This window comes from Macrobrachium nipponense, chromosome 44 (assembly GCF_015104395.2).
Source record: "Macrobrachium nipponense isolate FS-2020 chromosome 44, ASM1510439v2, whole genome shotgun sequence".
NCBI classification, from domain to species: domain Eukaryota; kingdom Metazoa; phylum Arthropoda; class Malacostraca; order Decapoda; family Palaemonidae; genus Macrobrachium; species Macrobrachium nipponense.
Window position 1 is genome coordinate 37797603 of NC_087221.1, and position 24711 is coordinate 37822313.

The following is a 24711-nucleotide window of genomic DNA, read 5'->3' on the forward strand; positions in this document are numbered from 1 at the left end:
TCCACAAGATATAAATTTCAACACCTTTATAAACAGAAAAATCAGCTCATACTTTAACTTCATATAAAGTACAGTACTATTAGTCAAGAAACCAAAATATTATTAAACAAAAGTCTTCCAGCTGAAGAAGACATAGATGCCTCTTAACACTACTAGTGATCATGAGACTCAGGAGAGAGAGAGAGAGAGAGAGAGAGAGAGAAAAAAAAAAAAAAAAAAAAAAAAAAAAAGGGGGGGGGGGGGGGCACAAAAAAAAAAAAAAAAAAAAAAAAAAAAGCAGCATTCTTGACTATTCAGAAGGGATGATGGATGAATGTACCAGGGGTTTATCATCTTTACATAATACAGAGAGAATGTACACCTCAACCTACCTTAGGGGCCAATAAAGAGGTAGCAACAGCTATACGATAAAAACTGAAAACTTTTGCATTTAGCACTACAATTTACAAATGAAAATAAATATTTTAAGGTGTTATTTTTTCATTTCCTGTTTACTTTTTTCTTTTTTTGTACAGTTGGACACGCCCATTTGAGGTCGCAAACTTCCTAACTTAATTATAGCGGGGTATTAAAATTACCACATTCTGGAGCATGCTCCAAGACCAATCCTTTCATTTGAGTACCACAATGACAAAAGATTGATTGATTGTGTATTATATCTGGCATCACGACATCTGGGTAATTAACACGGAAATAAATTAAATAGAAAAAATTACATTTTTGATAAATCTCATATAAAAATATCTATAAATATATTATATAAAAATTTTGTTCATATATATAAGTTCTTACATGGACAATCTATGTATAATTTAAATTTGGTTGAGGAGGCCTGCCTCCCTCATATAGATATATAACTGCTCTATATTACAATCCTTTCCAAGAATTGTAGCTAGGATAAAATTACCTACTCTGTCACGCCCCCAAGACAGGAACCTATGTCTCAAATTCCCGAATCTGGGACATTCAATCAGGAAATGTTTCACAGTCAAGGGCACAGTACAGTTCTCGCAAAACGGAGGATTTTCACGAGACATCAAGAACCCATGTGTGAATCTTGTATGTTCAATCCTCAATCTGCACAACATCGTTTCTTGTCTCCTTGGCAAATTCCGATATGACCAAGGAGACACTGATGACGTGATACTGCACATTTTTTTATTAGTCAAAATATCCTCCCACTCGGGGGACTGCAAAACATTTTTTAACTCTCTGACCTACTAGAGGATCATACAAATCCCGATATGGTAGTAGGCATCTTGTGGGTTCTTGGGGAGCTGACCGCAGACTTTGCAAGTTGGCCAGCTTTTCATCCCAGCCACCAACATGGGAAGGAACCCAACAGAACTTTATTTCTTTCCCTCTTCTTTTAGTAAAAGCAGCCATTCCAATATATCTAAAATCGAGGGTTTAAAGGGTTAAAAGATTCCAGCGACTGAAGAACACTTCTTGAGTCACAATATATATAATAAAATTATTTTCATTCCGAATTAAAACTTCCTTTAAAGCCTTTAAAATTCCATATAATTCTGCTGTAAAAATCGATGCAACAGATGATAACCTGCCGCTTTTCTCTACATCAGGGAAGGCTACACCAAAGCAGACGCCAGCATCTGACTTTGAGCCATCCGTGAAAACTGCAGTGGAGTCATCTTGTTGCAAAGAGTGTTCTAAAAATATTGACCGCATGGCCTCACTGGACAATTCTGTCTTGGTAAAATTAAAATATCTACAAAAATTTTATCTCTGGAAAGTTCCAGGGGGAGGGAATAACTGAATATTTTGCTGGTAAAATCTCGATTCTTGGCATATTTAATTCACGGACAATAAAATTTACTCTAAAAGCGAATGGATGAGGTTGCTTGGGGCGACTTTCATAAAAATGCCAATGCCTTTCCTTTCTCATACAAATGTTGGTTAAAGACTTGGGTAGCCTCTGGAATCTATACCAGCTCCGAACCAGCAGTCGCTTATAATGAAGATCCAGTGGCACCTCATCAGCATCTACAAGCATGCTCTCGGTGGGAGATGATTTAAATGCTCCAGTACACAACCGTATTCCTCCATGATGAATTGAGTTGAGCATTTTAAGGCTATTTGGCTTCGCAGAAGTGTACACCGTCACACATAACTTAATTTTGAAAAGACCAAGGCTTTATATAATCTCAACATCTGAGTTTGGTCTGCACCCCACGAAGTGAGACAGACTTTCAGCAAAGTTCATTGCTTTCAGCAATTTTGCCCTAATATATTTCAGATGTGGAATCCAGGTCAGCTTGCTATCAAAAATCAAGCCAAGAAACCTTGTTTCACCAACACATGAAATTCTCTGCCTATGAATGAACAGATCTGGATCAGGTTGGATTCCCCTTATAAGACAAAAGTGCATAGTTTACGTTTTAACTGACAAAAAATCTAAAAATAAAAACCATTAACCTCAGCCCACTTTACTATATTATCAATGCAGAGCTGAAGACGGCGTTCAGCCACTGCCATCCTTGATGCTGCAAAGGGAATCGATAGGTCATCAACAAAAAGGGTATATGTTATATCTGGGGGAATTATTTTAGAACCCCATTGATTACCAACCAAGGCGAACAAGGTTACACTTAAAAAACACTTCCTTGTTGTAGGTAAACTTTACTTCTTCTTGATTGAACACATCTGACAATGTTGCTCCAACCTGAACCTGGTATAGCCTATTTTTTAAAAAAAGCCTTAATAAAGAGGGGCAAATGCCTCTTAGGTTACATTCTTAAAGGACCCTCAAAATGCCATATCTCCATGCTGTATCATAAGCCTTCTCTAGATCAAAGAAAAGAGTGATGTGATGCTGCTTGTTGGCAAAAGCTTCACATATTGAAGATTCCATTCGTACCAATACATCAGTTGTGGAGTGCATACTCCGAAAACCACACTGAGCAGACGAGAGGTATTTACCTCTTTCCAAGTACCACATCAATCGTGTGTTCACCATTTTTTCCATGATCTTACACAAACAAGATGTCAATGCAATAGGACTATAATTTTCAAACAAGATGTCAATATCAATAGGACTATAATTTTCTGTCTTGAATGGATCTTTTCCAGGTTTCACAAATGGCAGTAATTTTAACTTCTCCCAAAGCTTGGGGAAGATATGTACTCGGTAAATTCTGTTAATTAAGCTTAATATGAAAAGTCTGGTATTTTCAGGGGTATGCTTAATCATTGAATGTGTTATATCATCCAGTCCAGGAGCTGATTCATTACATTTATTCAAGGCTGATTCAAATTCTCTAATAGTAAAAGAAGTATTGTATTGCTCATGTCTTAAGGTATTAAAATCAATTTCGACCTGTTCCATTATCTGTCTTTGAGTTGAATAGGGTCTATCATAATTTTTCTTCACAACATTAGCAAAATAATTAGCAAACTCATTTGCCACTAACTGGGGGTCTGCTACCTCGCAACCATTCATCTTAATAACCAGAGGTTGACAAGGAGTGAACTTGCCTGCTAGTTTTTTAACTCTCTTCCAACCTAAAGTCACCTAGAGTCAGAGGAGTTTTCGAATTTAGTGAAGATATGAAAATCGTCCAAGATTCTTATCGTGCTCTTTTTACTTCCATGCGAACATGAGCTCTTGCTTTTTGAAATTCTACACGGTAATACTCACATTTTCGTCTGCGGTATCTGGTGAAAGCAGAACTCATAGTTCTGTGAGTTTCCTGGCATTTACGAGTCCACCAGGGAACTGGCCGGCAGATAAATATGCCCGAAGTCCTAGGTATAGATTGAGGACCAGCCGAGAACATTATTGTATTCAAAAAGTCAAGAGCATCATCTACACAGGGATAGTCATCAGCAGTCATCTATTGAGCTGTGATCCTGGAATACTGCCCAATCAGCTTTACCAATGTTCCATTTAGATAGCCTTGGAGATGGAGGGCTTGATGCTACACTCACCACTATTGGGAAATGGTCACTGGTAAATCTATCATTTACAGTTCTCCAATTAAAGTCAATAAGGCAATCATCACTACATATATAGATAAATCAATAGCTGATAACGTGCCTGTTTGAACATGAAAATGTGTAGATGCCCCGGAGTTGAGAATCCCCATATTTTCATCCTCTATGATGGAACCCAAGCATCTTCCTCTCTAATTGGTGATGATGTCACCCCAAAGAGGGTTTCTGCTATTCATATCTCCCAAAATAACAAAACGACGTGGTAACTGTTGGATAAGAGATTTAAATTCATTGATGGGGAAGGCTTCATTAGGTGGTAGATAAAGAGAGCATATTGTATATTTTCTTTGCAAATGGATCTGCACACCTATCACTTGCAATGCTAATTGGATACTAATAGGATTTTGTGCGGTGTCATTTCGAACATACAAAGCGACACCGCCAAATTATAGGTGGAGTGATAGGATGTATACTCTCGTGGGCTGGGGCACATGTTATTACCAATCATTGTCTCCTGCAGAGCTATACAAACAGGAGACACTTCTGATATGAGCAGCCTTAATTCTTCCAATTTAGCTCTTAATCCCTGACAGTTCCACTGTAGAAAATTAATGAATTTACTTTCCTTTAGAGGCTGTTAAATTAGAGCCTCTTTTAAGAGCTTTCAGCTTACTGACTTGCTCCTTATTTCTGGAAGGAGACCGATTATTTATGGCCTCCTTCCTTTTCAGAGGGTTATCGGTCTCAGGAACACCAGACAAAGTTGATGCTGCCTGAGGAGGGGTGTGAAGGTTGGACATTGGTGCATCCTCCAAAGGATCAGAAGCACCATTTAAAGCTGGTACAGCCTCCAGTGAGGTGGAAGTGCCAGGTACACCTGGCACAGCCTCCAGAGAGGCAGGAGTACCAGAAATCATGGTTGCTGCTTCCTTCCATAGAAGCAGAAGTGCCAGAAACCATTGGCACTGCCTCCAAAGAGGCAGGAGTGCCAGAATCAACTGGCACTGCCTCCGAAGTGGCAGGGGCGTCAGGAATCACTGGTGCCGCCTTCGAAGAGGCATGAGCACCAGGAATCACTGGCGCAACCTCCGAAGAGGCATGAGCGCCAGCAATCACTGGTGCCGCCTCCAAAGAGGCACGAGTATAGGTCGTATCTGGTTTTTTAATTACATTATCTTTGGAGACATTGATATTTCTTCTTCGGTTGGCAGCAACACTGGAAAAGGATATTCCTGGTCTAATGTACTGACTCAACACACTCTTTTGCCTCTAAATGTGATACGTTCGGTTACCCTTAATGTTTGAATTTCTTTTTCCATGATGTCTACATCACAATCAAGTGAAGATGATGGATGATTGTCTCCACAATGCATACATCTGGCCTCCTTATTACATATGCCATGCTCTGGTTCACCTCATTTAACACAAGTAGCAGGCTTGCCTTGTAGTTTCTGTCTACAGGACCCTAACATATATCCGAATTCTTGACAATAAAAACATCTCATCGGTCTTGGGATATAACAATTTGTCGGAAATTGTATTTTTCCTAACTATACAAACCTGAGGTCCTTTACAATAGGAAGGTACTTAGTGGCAGCTGAACCGGTCATAAGCCTTTTGAACAAGGGGTTCGGTAGTTAACTACTAGTCCGGCAGTTAGCGGTACACTGGACTGCAAGGAGAGGAGCCACTTTGCTTGAGGCCCAGGAAACGCAGATTGAGGGGTGGCATGAGGTAGGACTATATGTAAAGGACCTCAGGTTTGTATAGTTAGGAAAAATACAATTTCCGACAAATTGTTATTTGTTCCGATACGGTATACAAACCATCGGTCCTTTACAATAGGGAAGACTCACTTATTGGTGTGGGTGGAATCCGAGTCTTATGAACAGACTGGTGTTCGTCCCACACATTGGATTACCCTCCCTGGTCGTAAAGAGCAAAGGGAGGGATCCTAGCCTCTGCCCAGCATGATCGGGGTGTGAAACCGCAGGATCAGTGGTCAGACTTCTGGACCAAATTTTATAAGAGGGAGGCAAGCGTACCTCTTATAAATAGCAAAAAGCAGGAACTAGTTCCTACTTCAAGAGCCAAGGTGAAGTTATGGGTTTATCTCTTGTTGGCTTCCACTCCCCCCCTTGTTGGGGAGTGGTGGATAAACACTTCTATCCCTACTGAAAGGGATAGAATGGGGCTCGGTTGTGTCGCTTACCTGCATCGGCCTCCTGTTAAGCGTAGTGACGACCATGGCCCTCTGCCCACAGGTAGAGGGAAGAATGAAGGAGGAAGAGAAGCCAGTCACACTCTCTTTCACTCGTCCATGCATACAGTCACACAAGGATGCTGTTCTGTCCGGGTACTGGGTAGACTACACTTGTTGAGCAGCCACCATGGGTCCGAAGGAAAAGGTGTCCAAGTGAAGGTGATCTGGTTGGCCCAAACCCCTGCCTTCAGTACCTGTGCCAGGGAGAAGTCCGCAAGAGTTGGACCAATACCTCTGACTTCGTGGGGTCTCGAACGAAGGGTACGAGTGTCGTCACTTCACTGTCAGCTGTCTCGTAAGCCCTCCTGATCACCTCATGCAGCCAGAAAGAAAGAGTGTTCTTGGAAACCTCATTCTTGGTAACCACAGTGCTAACGAAGAGGCGTCGACACTCAGGCCTGAGGTGCCGAGTTCTCTTCAGATAGCGCCGTAGCGCCCTCACAGGACAAAGCAGCATCTCATCCGCATCATTATCGGTGAAATCTTTCAGGGAGGGAATCGTGAAAGACTCGAACCGGTTGTCAGGAACTGAAGGATTCTGAGTCTTCGCTACGAAGTTTGGGACGAAATAGAGTGTCACAGATCCCCATCCCCTGAAATGCTTAACGTTGAAGGAAAGACCATGAAGTTTGCCTATTCTCTTCGACGATGCCAGGACCAGCAAGAAGAGGGTCTTGAGGGTCAGATCCCTGTCTGACGACTCTCGGAGTGGCTCGAAGGGTCTGCGAGTCAAACTCCTAAGGACGAGAGTCACATCCCACCCTGGGGGCCTGAGTTCCCTGGGTGGGCAAGACCTCTTGAAGCTCTTCATCAGGAGGGAGATCTCGAAAGAAGAGGAGATATCCACACCTCGCAATTCAAGGACTAAGGCCAGGGAGGCTCTGTAGCCCTTAATTGCGGAGACGGAGAGGAGCTTCTCTCGGCGAAGAAAGACAGAGGAAATCCGCTACCTGCTGAAGAGAGGCTCTGAGAGAGAGAGATCCCGTCCACGACACCAACACCCAGAAGATGGACCACTTCCCCTGGTAGACAGTCGCAAGAGGAGCCTAAGGTATCCAGCCATCTCTGTCAGTGCGCTGCGAGAAAAGCCTCTCGCTCGCAAGAGATGGTGGTTAGAAAGCCGCCAGTGAAGACACAGGGACTCGACGGGTCGGTGGTACCGTTCCATGTGTGGCTGGCACAGAAGGTTGCAGGGGGGAATCTCTCTCGGCTCTCCGCCAAGCAGAGCCAGCAGGTCCGGATACCAAGCAGCTTGAGGTCGTTTGGGCGCCATCAGGATCATCCGAAGGTTCGCAGTGATCAGCGCCCTGCTGATCACTTTGTGAATCAGACAGAACGGGGGGAAGGCGTAGACAAAGAGGTTGTCCCACGGATGCTGAAGGGCGTCCTCTGCGGCTGCCCATGGGTCCGGCACTATCGAGTAGAAAACCTGGAGTTTTCTGTTGTGCCGGGGCTCCAGGACGTTAATGTGAAGGTGCTTGTCGTGATGGTCCCACACACCTGCAGTCAGCAACTCCTCCAGGTGTGCGCCCATCCCTCAATCGATGTGTCCGAGAAGAGAAGCATCTCCGGGGGAGGGGGAGGGGGAGGGGGAGTGTGAAGAGGCACTCCTCTTACGAGGTTCCCGTTGTCCAGCCACCAGGCTAGGTCCTGCCTCACCTCCTCCGTGAGGGACACGGGGAAGAAGGGAGGGTCCCTTGCCTATGACCAACACTCCTTTAGTCTCCACTGAAGAGACCGCAGGTGAAGACGCCCGTGAGGGACTAGCTTCTCGAGAAACGACAGGTGGCCGATCACGACTTGCCACTGCTGAGCCGGTTGCTCCTGTCGAGACAGGAACCGTCTTACTGCCTCCCTGAATCCGCTGATCCGCGAATCTGCGGGGAAGACTCGCCCTGCTGCCGTGTCGATCAGCATGCCCAGGTACTTCATCCTCTGCTTGGGTTCGAGCTCTGACTTTTCGTGATTCACCACAATTCCCATTTCGCCACAGAATTCGAGGAGTCGATCTCTGTCCTGCAGCAACTGCGAGTGGGAGCTCGCCAGGACTAACCAATTGTCGAGATACCTCAAGAGACGTATCCCTACCGAGTGGGCCCAAGCAGACACCAGCGTGAACACTCGCGTGAACACCTGTGGGGTGGTTGAGAGACCGAAATAAAGTGCCCTGAACTGGTACAACCGTCCCATTGAGGATGAAGCGGGGTACTTCCTCCTGGAGGATTGATGGACGGGTATCTGGAAATACGCGTCCTTCAAATTTACAGAAAGCACGAAGTCGTTCTCCTGATGGAATCGAGCACGACCGTTTCCATCGTGAACCGAGTCTGGCGAACGATTCAGTTCAAGGGAGAGAGATCTATCATCGGGCGCCAGCCCCCTGTAGACTTCTCCACAAGGAAGAGGGGGCTGTAGAAGCCCGGTGACTGATCCTAAACGATCTCCACAGCTTGTTTGCTCAGCATGGCTTCTACTTCATGCCCAAAGCATTACGTCCTTGGTTGAGCCAGGAACGTAGGTTTGGAGATGGACCAGGTTGGAGGTGAGGGGTGGCCGAGACTCGAAGGGTAGTAAATATCCCTCCCTAAGGACGTTTACTATCCAGGTCTCTGCTCCATTACACTGCCATGTTGCCCAATGGCTCGCCAGGCACCCCCCCACTTCCGGCAGCAGGTGAGGGGAAACGCCGTCCCTAGCGTTTCCCACCTCTCTTCGACTTCTTCTTACCTGCCCCCCCTCGAGAGAAGGAGGGCTGGTGACGGTCGCACCTAGAAGAAGTTGAAGGCAGAGTCTTTCCTTTGGGCTTCGACGATACGATCGTCTTGGCCGCAGAGGAAGTGCTAACCAAACTATTAGGTTTGGCCGCAGTAACTTGAGGCTGCCCAGACACCTTCAAGACTGCCTGGTGTACTAAACGGTCACTGTCGTCAGTGCGCCGTCTTTCCACCGCAGCGTCCATCATCTCTACCGGGAAGAGAGGAGGAGGAGCTCCGCACCAGTCCCTTGCGAAGACCCAGAGCCGCCTCGCGCCCAGCCACCCTGGTCACTCGGGTGAGAACAGCGTCTCTACGCCAGAGAACCAGGTTGGCCCACAAATTGGCTGTCTGGTGGGCCTGGTAGGCGATAGCCCTACCCCCAAACTTTCACAGTCTCACGAAAGCCGGGTCTCCTTCAGGAGTGATATTCCCTAAAGAGGCCGCGGTTTTCGACACTGTGAGGGACCACAGGTCGAGCCATGAGACTGCTTGGAAGGCTGCCATTGCGGTAGACTCCAAGGCAAGTGCCTCCTGCTGCGAGAACCAGAGGTTCTCCGACAGGAGCTGCGGCAAAGACACCGCCGGAGCAGGCTAGCTCCGGGTTAACCTGTTTGGGCGGCAGAGGGTCCTCCGAAGGCACATAAAAGCGCCTCTGTCGCGGTAGAGGTAGAGGAAGGAGCTCAGCGGACCTACTGGACTGAAGCGAACCCTCCTGTCTGGAGACGAGAGCGTCCATCTGGCCCAGCACGCTGTCAGCCAAAGCTGATCACGGCAGACCCATCGTCGTCCTGGGTTCCTTCTTAGGTCCCCAGAACGCCTCCAAGCCCGATGTGGGTTCGGTAGGTGGGAGCAGCGATCCTTCTCTGAGGTCGTTGTGCTGACGGATCAGCGCAATCACCTCCGCGAACGACCTCTGGATCTCGGGAGTGACTGCATCCTGTGAAGACGGACTGTCAAGCCCTTCCAACGAGAATGCCTCCCGAGAGCCTCCTCCTTCCACAGGAGGAACCACGACAGACCCCTCCTGGTCTCCTCCTACCACTTGCGCGTACGACCTGGTTGGTCCGAGGACTGTGCCAGGTTCGTAGGGCGTCGTGGCGGGATCACAAGGAGCGCGCCCTTCGTGATTGCTCCTGATCACCTCACTCTTCCCGGTAATGCCCGAGGAAGTTGAAGGGATCGGAGAGGCAGGCCTGACGCTCCCCCCGCGCCCACCGGCTCTGCGGTGTGCTGAGGGGGCTGAAGGTGATCGTCAACCCATGGTGGCGACTGGTCTGCAGGCCTGGTTGAACGGCTCTCCCATGGAGAACAGCTGGACCGAGGACAGCGGCGACGGTCCCGAGCGTCAGAAGAGCTGCTGCTGGTTCCCCTCTCTGCCCGGTCCCGGCAGGAGCGGCGGTCGGGGTACCTGCAGAGTCCACTGTCGCGGTGGGAGCGAGGCCTATCCTCACGGCACATCACGCCGCCTGGACCAGCCGGGGCTGGTTCAGGCGACTGAGGGGACCGCTTCCTTGCCTCAGCCCGCAAGCGGTCTGGGACCGACTCGTCAGCCCTGGGTAACAGCACGTCGCCACGAGAGCGATCGCTGGTCTGGTCACGTGCCTGGATCCTGGCGCCGAGAGAACTCGGATGCCTGGGTCTTGGCTGTCCGGTCATCCGCAGGTGAGCGAACACTCGGTGACTCTTGCGAACGAGAGGCCGAGACGGTACCTGGGGTCGAGGCAGAACCTCTGGCGCCAGGTGAGGAAGTGCCGGTGCTAGCCGACACTCCTCCGGTCCCCGTCTTCTTCCTCGTGGAAGAGGAGACGGGGCCCGTTCCCGAGGGAACAGGAGAACCAACGGAAGTCCCAACCGTCCCACCTGAGTGAGACGGACCCTTAGAAGTCTTGGCACGAGACTTCTTAGGGGGGGAGGAGGCAGCCTTCTTCTTCTTCGGCTTGGGGCCTTAGAAGTTGAAGGGGAAGCAGCGGCAGGCGACAACAACGAAGAAGACGAAGACGACACCTTCCTCCTCTTCCTCTTCCTCTTCGTCAGCTTCCTCAGCACCACCATCAGGTCTTCCATCCAGGACGGTGCCGGGGCAGTTGCCGAAGCAACAGAGCCCAACTGCACCTGGGGTGGGAGCAGCAACACCACAAGCAGGAATGATGGTGGCAGGAACTGGTACCAAGGCTGGAGCGGCAACGAAATCAGAAACAGGAGGCGGGGCAGGAACTGGCAGCATCCTCTGCACAGGAGGTAGGTCTAGCGGTGAGCTCTTGGGACACCGGAAGTCTGGGGCTGCAGCAGGAGCGGAGAAACCAGGAGGCGGCATAGCAACGGGCAAGGAAACCTCCAGCAGCGGAGCCTGCACAGCGGCTGTCGGGGCCACTGTGGCTACGTGCTGCGTATACACCGGGTGAGGCGGCGCAGCGTAGCCTGGCGTGGATACCATCGTGGTGGTAGGCCCGTGCGTGACCGGCGTAGCCTCTCTCACCAGATGACTAAGCAGCCCCTGGACCGTCGGTATCCCTTGCAGCCCCAGCGAATACCAGGCCCTGCCGAGATCATCTGAGGGAGGGAAAGTCGAGTAGATCAGTGGGGGGTGCCCCCTCACCCGGGGGGGATAGTTCCCAGCCCGAAGGAACGGAGGACCCCAAGTACAACTGGATGTCGGGGTATCTTACCCCCTCCTCTATGCTCGAATGATCGAGGGAGAGGGAGCAAGAAACCTCCCCCGAAGGGGAAGGAGCCATACAAGGGAGCTAAGCCGGAGGGAGAAGGAGAACCGACGGGAAATCAGGGTGACCAAGGGCATAGCCGGGGGAGTCCTCTGACGACTCCTTAGCCGGCTTCCGCAGCTTCTTCCTCTCCCCATAGCGCTCCGACTGCACCTCCGACCAAAAGACACACGTATCACGTATCACAAGTCTCGGCACCACACTTACGGCTCCCAATACCCGGGCAGAGTCTACGGCTGATGGGGGGGGCGCTTCTCCGGCTCTTGGTTAGTAATTTCATTAAAAATAAAAATGAAAAGTAAAACAGACACGCACTTACTTTTGTACTTGCAATACATACAAGTAACAGAAAAAGTGAGAAACCCTTCACGCAGTGAAGAAAACAAAGCATATGACAGCAGCGGGCAGAGAGAGACGAAGAGCTGCACGTCCATCCACGAGCGCAGCCGAAAGCAAAGTGGCTCCTCGCCTCGCAGTCGAGCATACCACTGGACAAGTAGTTAACTACCGAACCCCTTGTTCAAAAGGCTTACAACCGGTTCAGCTGCCGCTAAGTACCTTCCTATTGTAAAGGACCGATGGTTTGTATACTGTATCGGAACAAATATTGTTTAACCTTGAAACGTAACCAGGCTGCTTTCACTATACTAGGCAATCAGGTGGAATTGAATGTAACAATTAAATTGGGATGTGGGACTAAGACTCCATTTATCTTCTTCATTCTTTCAATTCTTATTACACCTTGATCCCTTAATTCCTCTATGAGTCTTTCCTCAGAGTATGTCACAAGCTGGGATAATGTTTTTAGCCTGTCACTTTTCTTTGCTGAGGCAGATTCCACTGTCGGCTTTCCTCGGCCCTCAGAAGAAATCTTAGGCTCTCGGCCACAACACTTGACAATATCTTTATATACATTAAAAATGTCACAATCAGAGTCTTCCAAATTAAAAGTCAAATATTTATCATACGAGTTTTCAAACATTCCGGGTCCTATTTCAGATACTATATTTTTACTACATTTCCCTTTACTCAGTACTGGAGCATAGGGTTTCAGTGTACAATTACACTGGTAGGTTTCATTGATTTTTCCAGAGGAAGGTTGCCAGTGGAGGTTCCATGACAAAGCTTAACAGAAATATATAATTATTTTACTAAAGTTTACAAGAATCCCTTTATTACCAAAATATGAGCACTTTCTTCTTGACTATACCCCTCCCCCCAAAAAAACCATGACGAGTGAACAGACCACTGTTAAGTAATTTAAATGGCAAGATCTCCATACACAGTATTTACCATAAGTAAATGTTTTAAAGTTTTAAAAAGTTGTACATTGAACAGGCATTCCACTTACACAAAAATGACATGGAAAAGAAATCGTCAAAGGTGGAAAACTTACTGTTTAAGTGGATCAGAATCAGGAGGACGGCCAACGGGCAACTTGAGGTAGAGCAGGAATTTTTCAATGTCCGACAGCTGGCCAACTTGCTGAAGCAAACCCTCTACCAAACACTTGCTGGCAACACTGAAAAGACCAAAAGTAAAATGTTAGAATATGGAAACATCAGATACAGGAGGCACTAAAAATTACAAGTCAAAATGTTGACTGGATATGCCTGGCATTACATACGACCAAATCCCCGGTAATGTAATGATATCCGTTATAATGTTTGTAACAATGGTTTCAATGAAAACTGAAGGCATCCCAATACTTCAAGGTTCCTTAGTTAGGACTGCTGTCAGTCCACTAATTTCAATTTCTTTTTAAGCAAGCTACGGTAAAACATTCTCTATAGACTAGGTCTTCCCATTATAAAACATGAGGTAATTAGAACTGAAATAACAATACTTAAATGAATTTTGGTAATATAGCTAGGGTGTGATTTGTGATAAATTGAATTGTACAGAATATGAAAATACAAGTATAGTAATTATACAAAAAAAAAAAAAAAAAAAAAAATTTTACACTAAGTTTGGTCCTTGAATTTTAATGACCAACACTATCCTAGATCATCAATATCAGCCGTACATACAATAGTACTCATGGCAGAGACAGTATTATTGATTAATAACCGCTATCACCACGATTTCAGCTTAATTACAGCAAGATAATTTTTTTTAACAGTATCCTCAAATACAGCCAGACAAAACATTTATAATACTAATCTAGAAAACAAAATCTTTATCTAGCATTAACTTTCCCAACTGCCAAGCCCAATCCACTTTTATAAGAACAGGTTAGGGCTTCCTATTTAGGGTTTGGAACTACCCATCATTCCAAAACAAATCTCTTTTTTAAGAATTGAAGCCTCTTGTGGACTCAAACTTCAGTTACGTAGGCAGTCTTGTGTAAGGGGAAATTCTTATACAGAGAAATGTGCTTTTCCAAGCAATTCAAAGGCAGGTTCTTGCTTGACTGCAACTGCCACAGGAAGAACTCATGAAAAATGATCTCTTTACAAAAATGACCAACTTTTCCTGTCATTATCAACATAATATTTCTGGCTGATACAATTACCTAAAAGACTTCCTTTTAAATGTTCAGGTCATATCTATTCAACAAAATATAGTGGTAGCCAATGTGCAACAGAGAATGTGAATATATGCCCAGAACTGTATCAATAAGCCACTGTTTGAGTATATTTGAATGAACAATCTGATTAATGTCTGTTTTTATCCCAAAATAAGAGCTATTTTAAAACCTCACCAAAAACCGGAGAGAGAGAGAGAGAGAGAGAGAGAGAGAGAGAGAGCTAACTTGATGATATTTCCTGTAACAATACAATCTTGCCACAAATACCCAGTAAAATGCTGTTGTTACAGAAATAGATCACTACAAAACTGACCTCGCCTCGATCTAAAATGGTTCATCCAATTAAAGGAAAAAAAAAAAAAAAAAAAAAAAAAACATTCTATAAGGAGGCAAATAAAAAGGTTGGATGTGGGGAATTTTACTAACGCTGCAAGGACAACGGAAAAACCTGTAACTTGAAAACAATAACAGTCAAAAGTACTGAGGGTGAAAGAGAAAAATATAAGAGGGTGAAAGAGAAAAATATAAGAGGGAGAAAGAGAAAAATGTAAGAGGGTGAAACAGAAAAATGTAAGAGAAGAGAAATTGTAAAATTTTAAAGCAATGGATATGAAAAGAAATTCAGAAGGGAAATCCTGATATCATTATGCACCTGACGGGTATTAAAAGGCAAAAGGAATCCGGTGAAACTGCGGTGTGATTGGAATTAAATTAGTCGAGATCTCTGACATGGTTAAATCATGAGTGACGGCCATGAAAAAAAAAAAAAAAAAAAAAATTAAATGCTGAAACCACAAATCATAGCTGGGGAGAGAAAATATCTAGGGTAAAACCACACTACAAAGGATGGGCATGCAGATAATCATCCCCTACTAAATCATCAGCTTTAACCACTGTGGTGATGATAATACTCATATACAATCATCTATTTCATCATTTGGCTTCTTTCTCATAGGCAGCTACGGAATCTAATTCTGCCAGTTAATATCCTTCTACATATTCCTAGTACGAATGATCAATATATCATAATGATAATAGTAGCGACAATAAAAAATATAATAACGGGGTTCAACTGCTACAGTCGGCCGTTGGTTGTCTTGTGTGTATCATGAAGAGAAAGACTAGGCGATGTTTTTGGCAATAGTCCAGGAACCACAACTACTATCCCCTAGTAGGAGATGTGTGGAGTCAGGGAGGCTGTCCGCTTTAAACACAAGCATAATTCATTTATTTCTGTGCCAATAAATATATGCCAATGCCTGATTATTATTATTATCACGCAGGACTAGGAGTGAACGATGACAGGGTAAGCTGGAGTTGTTTAGCCTTCAAGACTGAGCAAAATAATTCTGTTTCCACATACGATTATGCGTTTGGGAATACCTGCTATCTACAACTGAAACTTTCAGAGAGAGAGAGAGAGAGATAGAGAGACGATGAGAGGAGAGAGAGAGAGAGAGAGAGAGAGAGAGAGAGCTGGCGACACAGCAAGTGGTTTTTTTTGGGGCGTCAAAAGTGAGGCGATGATCAAACTCATACAATTAGCGTGTGACTTATTAACCACGATTTGACACAATGGCTTCATCCAGGAGAAGAGAGAGAGAATGGGAAGCTGATTACAAGATTAAAAAAACTGTTTTCCTTTGAACTTCAATTTAATCAGAAGGACCTAATAATTACAATAAACTCTATAGTGATGACATTCATATCGATGATGATAATGACAACCGGAGCAAGTTACAGCCAACTGTATTATGATGCCACATCCTACGACAAGAGTTGCTAAGTGGTGCATTCAAAATTACAAACCAATGTGGCACGCATCACAGCAGATAAATATGTGCTATCACTACTTAATCACATGCAAACGCGGAAATCAAAGGACGATAGAAAAGAGAAATGCACGCAAGAAACAAACCCCGCTGTGAATTAAGTGGGGTTCCCGCAAGTCATGCCAAACACGTCTCTTGCTTGCTTATCATCTGCAAATAGACCACTCTATGTTATGGTCACCTGTGTAAGGCGAAGGTAACAATAGTTATACGTAAATCTTCCACTTCCGCGAAATAAATACATACATGAATTCCCCTAATATCGAGGAATAAAAAAATGGACAAGAAGAGTTGGCAACACACCACTGCATGATGAAAGTCGTTACGTCACAGCTATACACCCAATGGTTTCGCCTATTGCTCAAAAACGCATTCATTTAACGTCGTTACGCTTACTAACGAACAATAATGTCACACAATATGACAGGCTTGTAAAATACCCTAAAAACCTTTATTATTTAAAGAATAACCACAGGAAACTAATGAAAACAGTAAAAATGAAGATAACAGCCCGCGCATCCACATTTGGCAACACCCCGCAAACTGGTTTTCCTGGATCATGCCGCGTTGCTAAATCGTCAGTTTTAACAGAGCTTTCAACCATAGGTTTAAGAAACCACTTCATACACGAAACCACTAGGCAGTAATCATTGCATCCTTTTTCTCTTAACCGACATAGCAGGATAAACTGAGAAATAACGGCGAATATCGTCAGCACAATCTGGCACAGATTGTAATTTCCGAGAAGACCTCACACTTCCTCGGACAAGGCTCCGGGAGCAAACATTTTGTTATATGCTCTCGTAACTTTACTAGGTCTAGGAAAAGCTACGTTGGATTAATTCTCTGCCAAGCTAAGCTGTCAAGAAACCGCTTGCCAAGCTAAGCTGTCAAGCAACCGCAAGCAGGCGTTTATTTAATAAAAGTCTTTATTTTTGTGGCTGAAGCTAACTATTAAAATTACAGAACTTGAGAAACTAACTAGAATAGATACCGTATTAAAAAAAATAATCTCAAAACCATTTGTAGAATAAAATACCATGTAGAACCCGTATGCGCCAACATTTTTTAGTGTATATATAACTTTATTATTGGAAAAAGTATATAAGGCATTGGCCATTACTGCCAATGTTGCACTTGCCAGGGGTGCAGCTTGGAAGATATTTTTTTTTTCTTTTCTTAAAAAGAATAACTTCAAGTTGCTGCAAACGAAAGAACACACAGACCTTGAAAGGCGCTGAACTGGCAATGGCGCAAGGAGGTGGGGGTGGGGGGAGGATGGAGGAGTGAGGTAAGTAGAGGGGATATAGAGGGGGGGATATACGGGGGGGGGGGGGGCTACTCTCTGGGCGTTTTTATCTAACCTCGACCCTGAATTATCTCTTTATAGAATACGATTTGACTGCGACCTTTACCTAAAGCTGTTTACATTTGGTGGTAGTGCTGGTGGCTGAGAGAGTTACGGGGTCTATTATCACAAACTGAAGTACGAGTACTGTGGTGAGGGTCACTGTGGCCTTGAACTTCGTTAACGAGAAACATTTCAACGAGAGATAAGCGTTATGTGACGGAAGAGAGGGAGGGCAAAATCAGTGAGATGTTTAAATGAGGAGACCCAAGTACACCCCAAACCGGTTCTCTCTCTCTCTCTCGTTGTGTTACTATACATGCTTACATTAAGTAGACATGCATTCTTCAATTAAATAAAATATGAGCTTAGGAAAAAACCAGCTTCAACAGAAGAAAATAAAAAAAACTGCAATGCAACGTCAACTGCTAATGTTAACACCCTAAATCTTCAGTGTCATCCTATGAGAGCTACACATATGGACACCGGCCAAGGAGAAAATGCAAGTAACAAATATTCACAGTCATATTTGAACCTACTTTCGAATTATATATTTATGTGCGCATGAATTTGGGTGTAAGTATATTATATACTGCATATATATGTATATGTATATATATATATATATAATATATATATATATATAGTTTTTGAAATTAGCTATATTCAGAGTTGTAAGTATATGATAAAGGAGCCCACATGAAAATACTTACGAATGCTGCATTTTATATTTTTCTAAAAAAAAAAAAAAGGACTATGTATGTATGTGTATTAAACCCACATCCTTTGACAATCAGATTACATAATGAAAAGGAGCACTATTATTTTAGTTCGGTGTATGGCGGCAGCTGAATTACCAAACCTGGTGTGTGTGTTGTGTGAGACGGAAGCCTTTTAATAAAAACATACCGATTAACAATTCGTAACCCGTATTCATACAACGCTGAGGACCTCCTGTGAATTCTTGAAAGTTCTCAAGTCAGGCATACGTCAAGAATAATCCATTAAATATAAATATTCGCTCACAAAAAAAAAATAAAATAAATAAAAAAAAAAATAAATAAAAAAAAACAGTACAACTAATACCTAGGAATGAACGCAGGGAAAATTCACCAAGATTTTGCAATTTTAGTTAATAGCTTGAAAAGTACCTATCATTTACGAAGGAGGATTTCGCACCATTTTTTCCTTATTCCTTGACTCCTATTTTATAGTACAACTTCTTGAGGCTCTACCCATACAGGTGCTGGGTTGCCACAGTTCCAAAGGCTTTCGTATGTTATCAACTGAACCCACTTACCGTGTAATTAATTTTTTTTTATCTTTAGTATAAAATCTAAAACATTAGCAATACAACCAGGCGATGACGACGAGCCTAAACTGATAAATCAAAATATATTAAATTTAAGAACATGATTAACAAAAAAGTAATGAGGTGAAAAAGACAAACTGATATAGGCCTATCAGAATCTAGTTACGCGAATATGATAAAATGATAAAGAAACTACTCACATCTATCTGGGTTATAACTATGTTGAACTGATAAACCTATATATATCACAATTAGATGACAAACAGTAAACTAATAAACCAAGAGATAAATAGGAAAAGAAAAAAACTTTACGTAGCGAAAAATTAAACACAAAACTAGCTTCTCTAACGAAGTCGTAGTCAAAGACTTTGCGTCGGACGAAAGAAAAATAAAAACGTCTTGCACCAACCCCATTTTTTTTTTATAACAAGAATACGCAAGACGTTGATGTGAGACACGACAAGCTGCAAGGACGGCGCAGCACTGAGAAACATTGCTGCGACGCACAATATATAGACGGAGAGAGAGAGAGAGAGAGAGAGAGAGAGAGAGAGAGAGAGAGAGAGAGAGAGAGAGAGTCTCTCACGTATATCTCAAGAGCGGACTAACTCGTTCAGGGCCTCCCGTTTTGATATATATATATATATATATATATATATATATATATATATAATATATATATTATATATTATATGTAACTTGATGGCCGAGTCGGTAATATCAGTGGATTCCCGATTTCTCCCTCACCTCTCTGGCCGCTGGTTCGAACCCAAGAGAGGACTGAATTATTATCAACTAAAAAAAATTTTCCCCTTCGGTTAACGTTATATGGACATATATTAATTCCGAGGTAGAGCGAAACTGGATATTTAAAAAAAGGACGTTTGTAGGTCGATGAATGTACATGTGAAACACGGTGATGTGATAAAATTCATTTATATATATATATATATATATATATATATATATATATATATATATATATATATATATATATATATATATATATATATATATGTGTGTGTGTGTGTGTGTATATATAAATCAGGAGCATATTTTTTTTATTTTAATTTAGGAACGTTCCATTATACTCCCTCAATGGGCCGATTCGGGAATCAATCAAGGATTGTTGCAAACAGCGCACGCAGAGAGAGAGAGAGAGAGAGAGAGAGAGAGAGAGAGAGAGAGAGACGAGAGAGAGAGAGAGAGACTCTTCTTTATCTGTGAGTGCGACAGCTGCTGCTACTGAAGCACACATAATCAAGACTCTCGAGACGGGAGGGGATATGGACTAAAACTCCGCCACGATCTGATATCTAAATAATCTTCATTTACTCCGAAAAAAAAGAAACACGGGCAATACACTTTATAATTATCTGCCCTAAGGTTTATTCCATCTCTTTCCTTCAACCGTCCCTGACAAAGAGGGCGAACGTGTCGTGACTTACGTCGCCGATAGATTGAGCTGGCGGCCTTATGCCTGCAGCGGGATCTTTTAAAGCTCGTTTGGGCGTGAGCGTCAAAAGGGCGTGAATTGGAAGGTAGTAGTACTTGGGAGACTTCCCTCTGGACAAAGCATCTTATTACATCTTGCTTACTCGCCCGACGTAGTTTTTTTGTTTTTGTTTTGTGGTGTTTTTTTTTACGCTGCATGGAACCAGTAGTTATTCAGCAACGGAACCAACGGCTTTACGTGACTTCCGAACCACATCTCTCGCCCCTCAATGGAATGCCCGAGAATCGAACTCGAGGCCACCGTGGTGGCAGGTCAAGACCATACCGATCACGCCAGTGAGACGCTGCTACGTAGTTTTGTAAAGCTTATAGTGGTTATACAACGATGGCTTCTCATCGTTATAGCTACCGAAGTTTTAACGTAAATTGGTCCCCTCGCAAGCACAAGTCACAATCAAGCCAAGATGCAACGTATTATTAGCATAAAGCAATTCTCCTTGAATTCTAAAAATTACTTCATTTTTTATCTGTTTATTCATTCGTTTCTTAAATTTATTTCTTCTTTTCTAGTGGGTGACCTCTTCTTTCTGTATTTCCTATTAATTTTTTTCCCTTTCTTTCAAATGAAAACCAAATTCTTTGGAAACTTGAGTTTCAAGTCGATGGCCCTGTGGGATTGGTCCAATCAAATAGGGTTCATGGTCTGAATAATAATAATAATAATAATAATAATAATAATAATAATAATAATAATAATAATAATAATAATAATAATATAATAATGATAATAATAATACAAAAAAATCATTAATAAAGATGTCTGGCAAATTTGTACTTCAGCCTCGAAAAAACGATATCATCCAATACCTTTATCTAGAAGGAGACACGAAAACTATAACCAAAAAGCATCGAACAAAAACCAAAACAATATTGGAATGGATGACGAAATTATGACAAATGACCAAAAAAAAGAAGTTGGTGGTCAACTACAAATGAACAAATGTGTTTGTTTGTATGGTGTTCTTGGGTTGCATGGAACCAGTGGTTATTCAGCAACGGGACCAACGGCTTTACGTGACTTCCGAACCACGCCGAGAGTGAACTTCTATCACCAGAAATACAACAACACATTTCTCACCCCTCAATGGAATGCCCGAGAAATGAACAAATGTGGGACGAATAAAGAACAACTCCTCGCAGATCATTCATAATTATGACAGAAAGACGAATGGAAAAATGAAATGAAGGCGGGAGGTTCGACATATACTGAAGCAAATATAAGAAAAAAAGAAGTCTACTTTATCTTGTTTCTACAACGCTCAAAACAAAACCTCAGTTATCATCATCACTGACCGAAATGTGTGTTAACACCCAATGCTATTAAGAGACCCAAAATACCTTACCAGCTCATCCCATGCGATGGATTAATTTTAGAACTATAGTAGATTCACATCAGCTGTGCATTTGAGGTCTAGGCCAGTCCCTTACGACGCTCCTGATTGGCTGTTGATAAGCCAGTCACAGGGCTGCAAACTCTCGGTCTCTCTCGAGAGTTCACATAGGTATGATGTATGTTGCACCTCTCCTGAAAGACGTATCCCTCAGGAGAAGTGGAACATAGATAGTAACCATGTGAACTCTCGAGAGAGACTGAGTTTCCAGCCCTGCCATTGGCTTATCAACAGCCAATCAGGAGCGTCGTAAGGGACTGGCCTAGACAGCTTAAGAGGATTATTAAGGTAACATTACAAAACCAACTAACTGGTTGTTACCACTCTTGGTATTCTACAGTTTCTTAGGAGGTGCCTTTTGGGACATTACCGCAGAGCAAGAACAATACCTCTAGTTTCAACCAAAAGACAAAACCTGACTTTACAAAGTCTTCGACCAGTGAATGCTTCGATTCTGAGCAACGCAACTTGAACCTAATTTCTCTGAAGTGATCATTCAAGATTATCATCATCATTATCATTTTTGGTCTATCACAGTCCTCTAATTTGACTGGGTGGTATTTATAGTGTGGGGTTCCGAGTTGCATCCTGCTTATTATTATTAAACAAATGGGCACCTTTATTCATATGAAACCAAAACCGACATTTAACTTACTGTGACATTTACCATGAAACAGAATGCTCACACATAAGGACTAATGCTACAACAAGGGAGTCATAGACCACACGACTCGCCTGAGCTTTCCTACTCTTACAGGAATACGATGAATACATTTAATACATACTCGAATTCCTCTGTGGCACTTTACAAAACTGCCGAGATCTTGCCCTGGTGCGGGTGTCGAGGGCTGAATTGAGCTGAATATAGACTTTAGGCCACAGGCCATGCACTGGGACGTATGAGGTCATTCAGCGCTGAAATGGAAATTGACAGTAAAAGGTTTGAAGGGTGTAACAGAAGGAAAATCTCGAAGCCGTTGCACTATGAATCAAGTGTAAGGAGAGGGTGGAAAGTAAAATGGAAGAAAAGGAATATGAAAGGAGGCACAGTTAAAGGAACGAAAGGCACGCTGCAAAGAATCTTAAATAAATGCCTATACAGTGCACCGCATGAGGTCCACTTAACAAATCTGAATCCCCCATTAAAATATGAAAGGGGGACGAGGTTCCCATTTGAACAAACTTAAAACTCCATTTTAACCAAGGAGGATTTAAAGCTAAGTTTGGCCGAAATGAACCCAATGGTTCTGGAGTCACCAAATTGTAATAGTTTTAGACAGATAGACAGACAGACAGACAAGACACGCTGAACAACCTATGATCATAAAAGAAGCTCACATAGCATTCAGCTCAGGAGATCTAAATCTATTATGTTATAGAAGTAAGTGACCTCACATATTTTGATGATTGCGCTCGGGTTCCGAGTCAGTCAGAGGCAATGTTATGGCTCAGAGAGAGAGAGAGAGAGAGAGAGAGAGAGAGAGAGAGAGAGAGAGAGAGAGAGAGAGAGAGAGAGAGAGAGAGAGAGTCTTGGGACTGTACAGGATATAAGCCACTACTCTGTATCCTTAAATGGAGAATGTAACAACTCGTAAACCACTTAAGGTATAAACAATCTCGGATTCACTGGAATATTTCGTATAAACAGCAACACTTACACTGCAAATGTAACATTTATATATCGATTTCATACAACTTCAATGTCGAACACTTATTAATATTAGTATTACTATAATCATTAAACATCTATAAAAAAATTCAAAAGGTCATTGACCTGCAAGGAAACTCCATAAATAGCAGAATTTAATCTGTTTGTTAAGCCTCCAAATATCCCAATTTAACCTGCAAGGTAGCCCTCTAGATTTCTGAATTTAACCTGCGAATTAAGCCTCCAAATTTCTGAATTTATCCTGCAAGGTAAACCTTCAAATAGCAGAATTTAACCTGCAAGATAAGCATCCAAATTTCTGAATTTAACCTGCAAAGTAAGCCTCCAAATATCAGAATTTAACCTACAAAGTAATCCTCCAAATTTCTTAATTTAACCTGCAAAGTGAAAGCCATCCAAATTTCGGATAATCTGCAGTAATCCTAAACCATCTTTAATTTTAACCTGCAAAGATAAGCATCAAAGAATTTATAATTTTAACCTACAAAGTAATTTCTTAAACCAAATCTTATTTAACCTGCAAAGTAAACCTCCAAATATCAGAACTTAACCTGCAAGATAAGCATCCAAATTTCTGAATTTAACCTACAAAGTAATCCTCCAAATTTCTAAATTTAACCTACAAATTAATCCTCCAAATTTCTAAATTTAACCTACAAAGTAAGCATCCAAATTTCAAAATTTAACCTACAAAGTAATTTTCCAAATTTCTAAATTTAAATGTGAAAAGAAAAAAAAAGCACAGCATAATAAAACGAATAAATACAAAAACCCGTTTAGATTACAAACGATCAAAGTTAAAGGGAAAGATTTTAATGGCCTAAATTGAACTGCCAAGGAAAAATCCTTTACCGTTATGGCACTCGAGAGCTTTCAATGACTGCACAGAGAGAGAGAGAGAGAGAGAGAGAGAGAGAGAGAGAGAGTTAGTTTTCCGCTCCATGGCCTCGAGACCTTGTATTAAAGATGTGTATATAAATAGGCCGAGGTACAATATGACATTTTTATCTTTCGTTTTATGATGCACCTTCAGTGGAGTTTCAAACAAGTCCTTAACAAAACTGAATTTTGTTTTTACAGTTCAACAAAATCGCATTTATATATATGGCAATAATGGTACTCTGACCTAACCTCAAACAATAAATCACATACATACATATACATATAGTACATAGATATACACATAATATATACAACATACATATATACATAAATTGAATAAAAATGTAACTACCAGTATATATATTTAATGATATATATCTATAATATATATATATATATTATAAATAATAATATATATATACATACACACCGCATATAAACATCTTTATATACAATCAATGTGAGAGCACAAGTGTAAGAGGAGAGCAATACACTTAAGCCACTCAGCTCAATGGATTTAACACCACACCGTGCACTGC

General features: G+C 42.7%; 1 protein-coding gene across 4 annotated transcripts in view; it reads right to left on the reverse strand.

The window, feature by feature from the left end:
- LOC135204195 (uncharacterized) overlaps positions 1-24711 on the reverse strand; it is a 150042-nt gene that overhangs the window by 28540 nt on the left and 96791 nt on the right. For all 4 annotated transcript variants that reach the window (XM_064234278.1, XM_064234277.1, XM_064234275.1 and 1 more), the window contains one exon: positions 13090-13215. Coding sequence is in view for 3 of the 4 variants with exons in the window: in XM_064234277.1 (XP_064090347.1) it covers positions 13090-13215 (126 nt within the window). In the remaining variant the exon portion in view is untranslated. The remainder of the gene's footprint in view (positions 1-13089; positions 13216-24711) is intronic.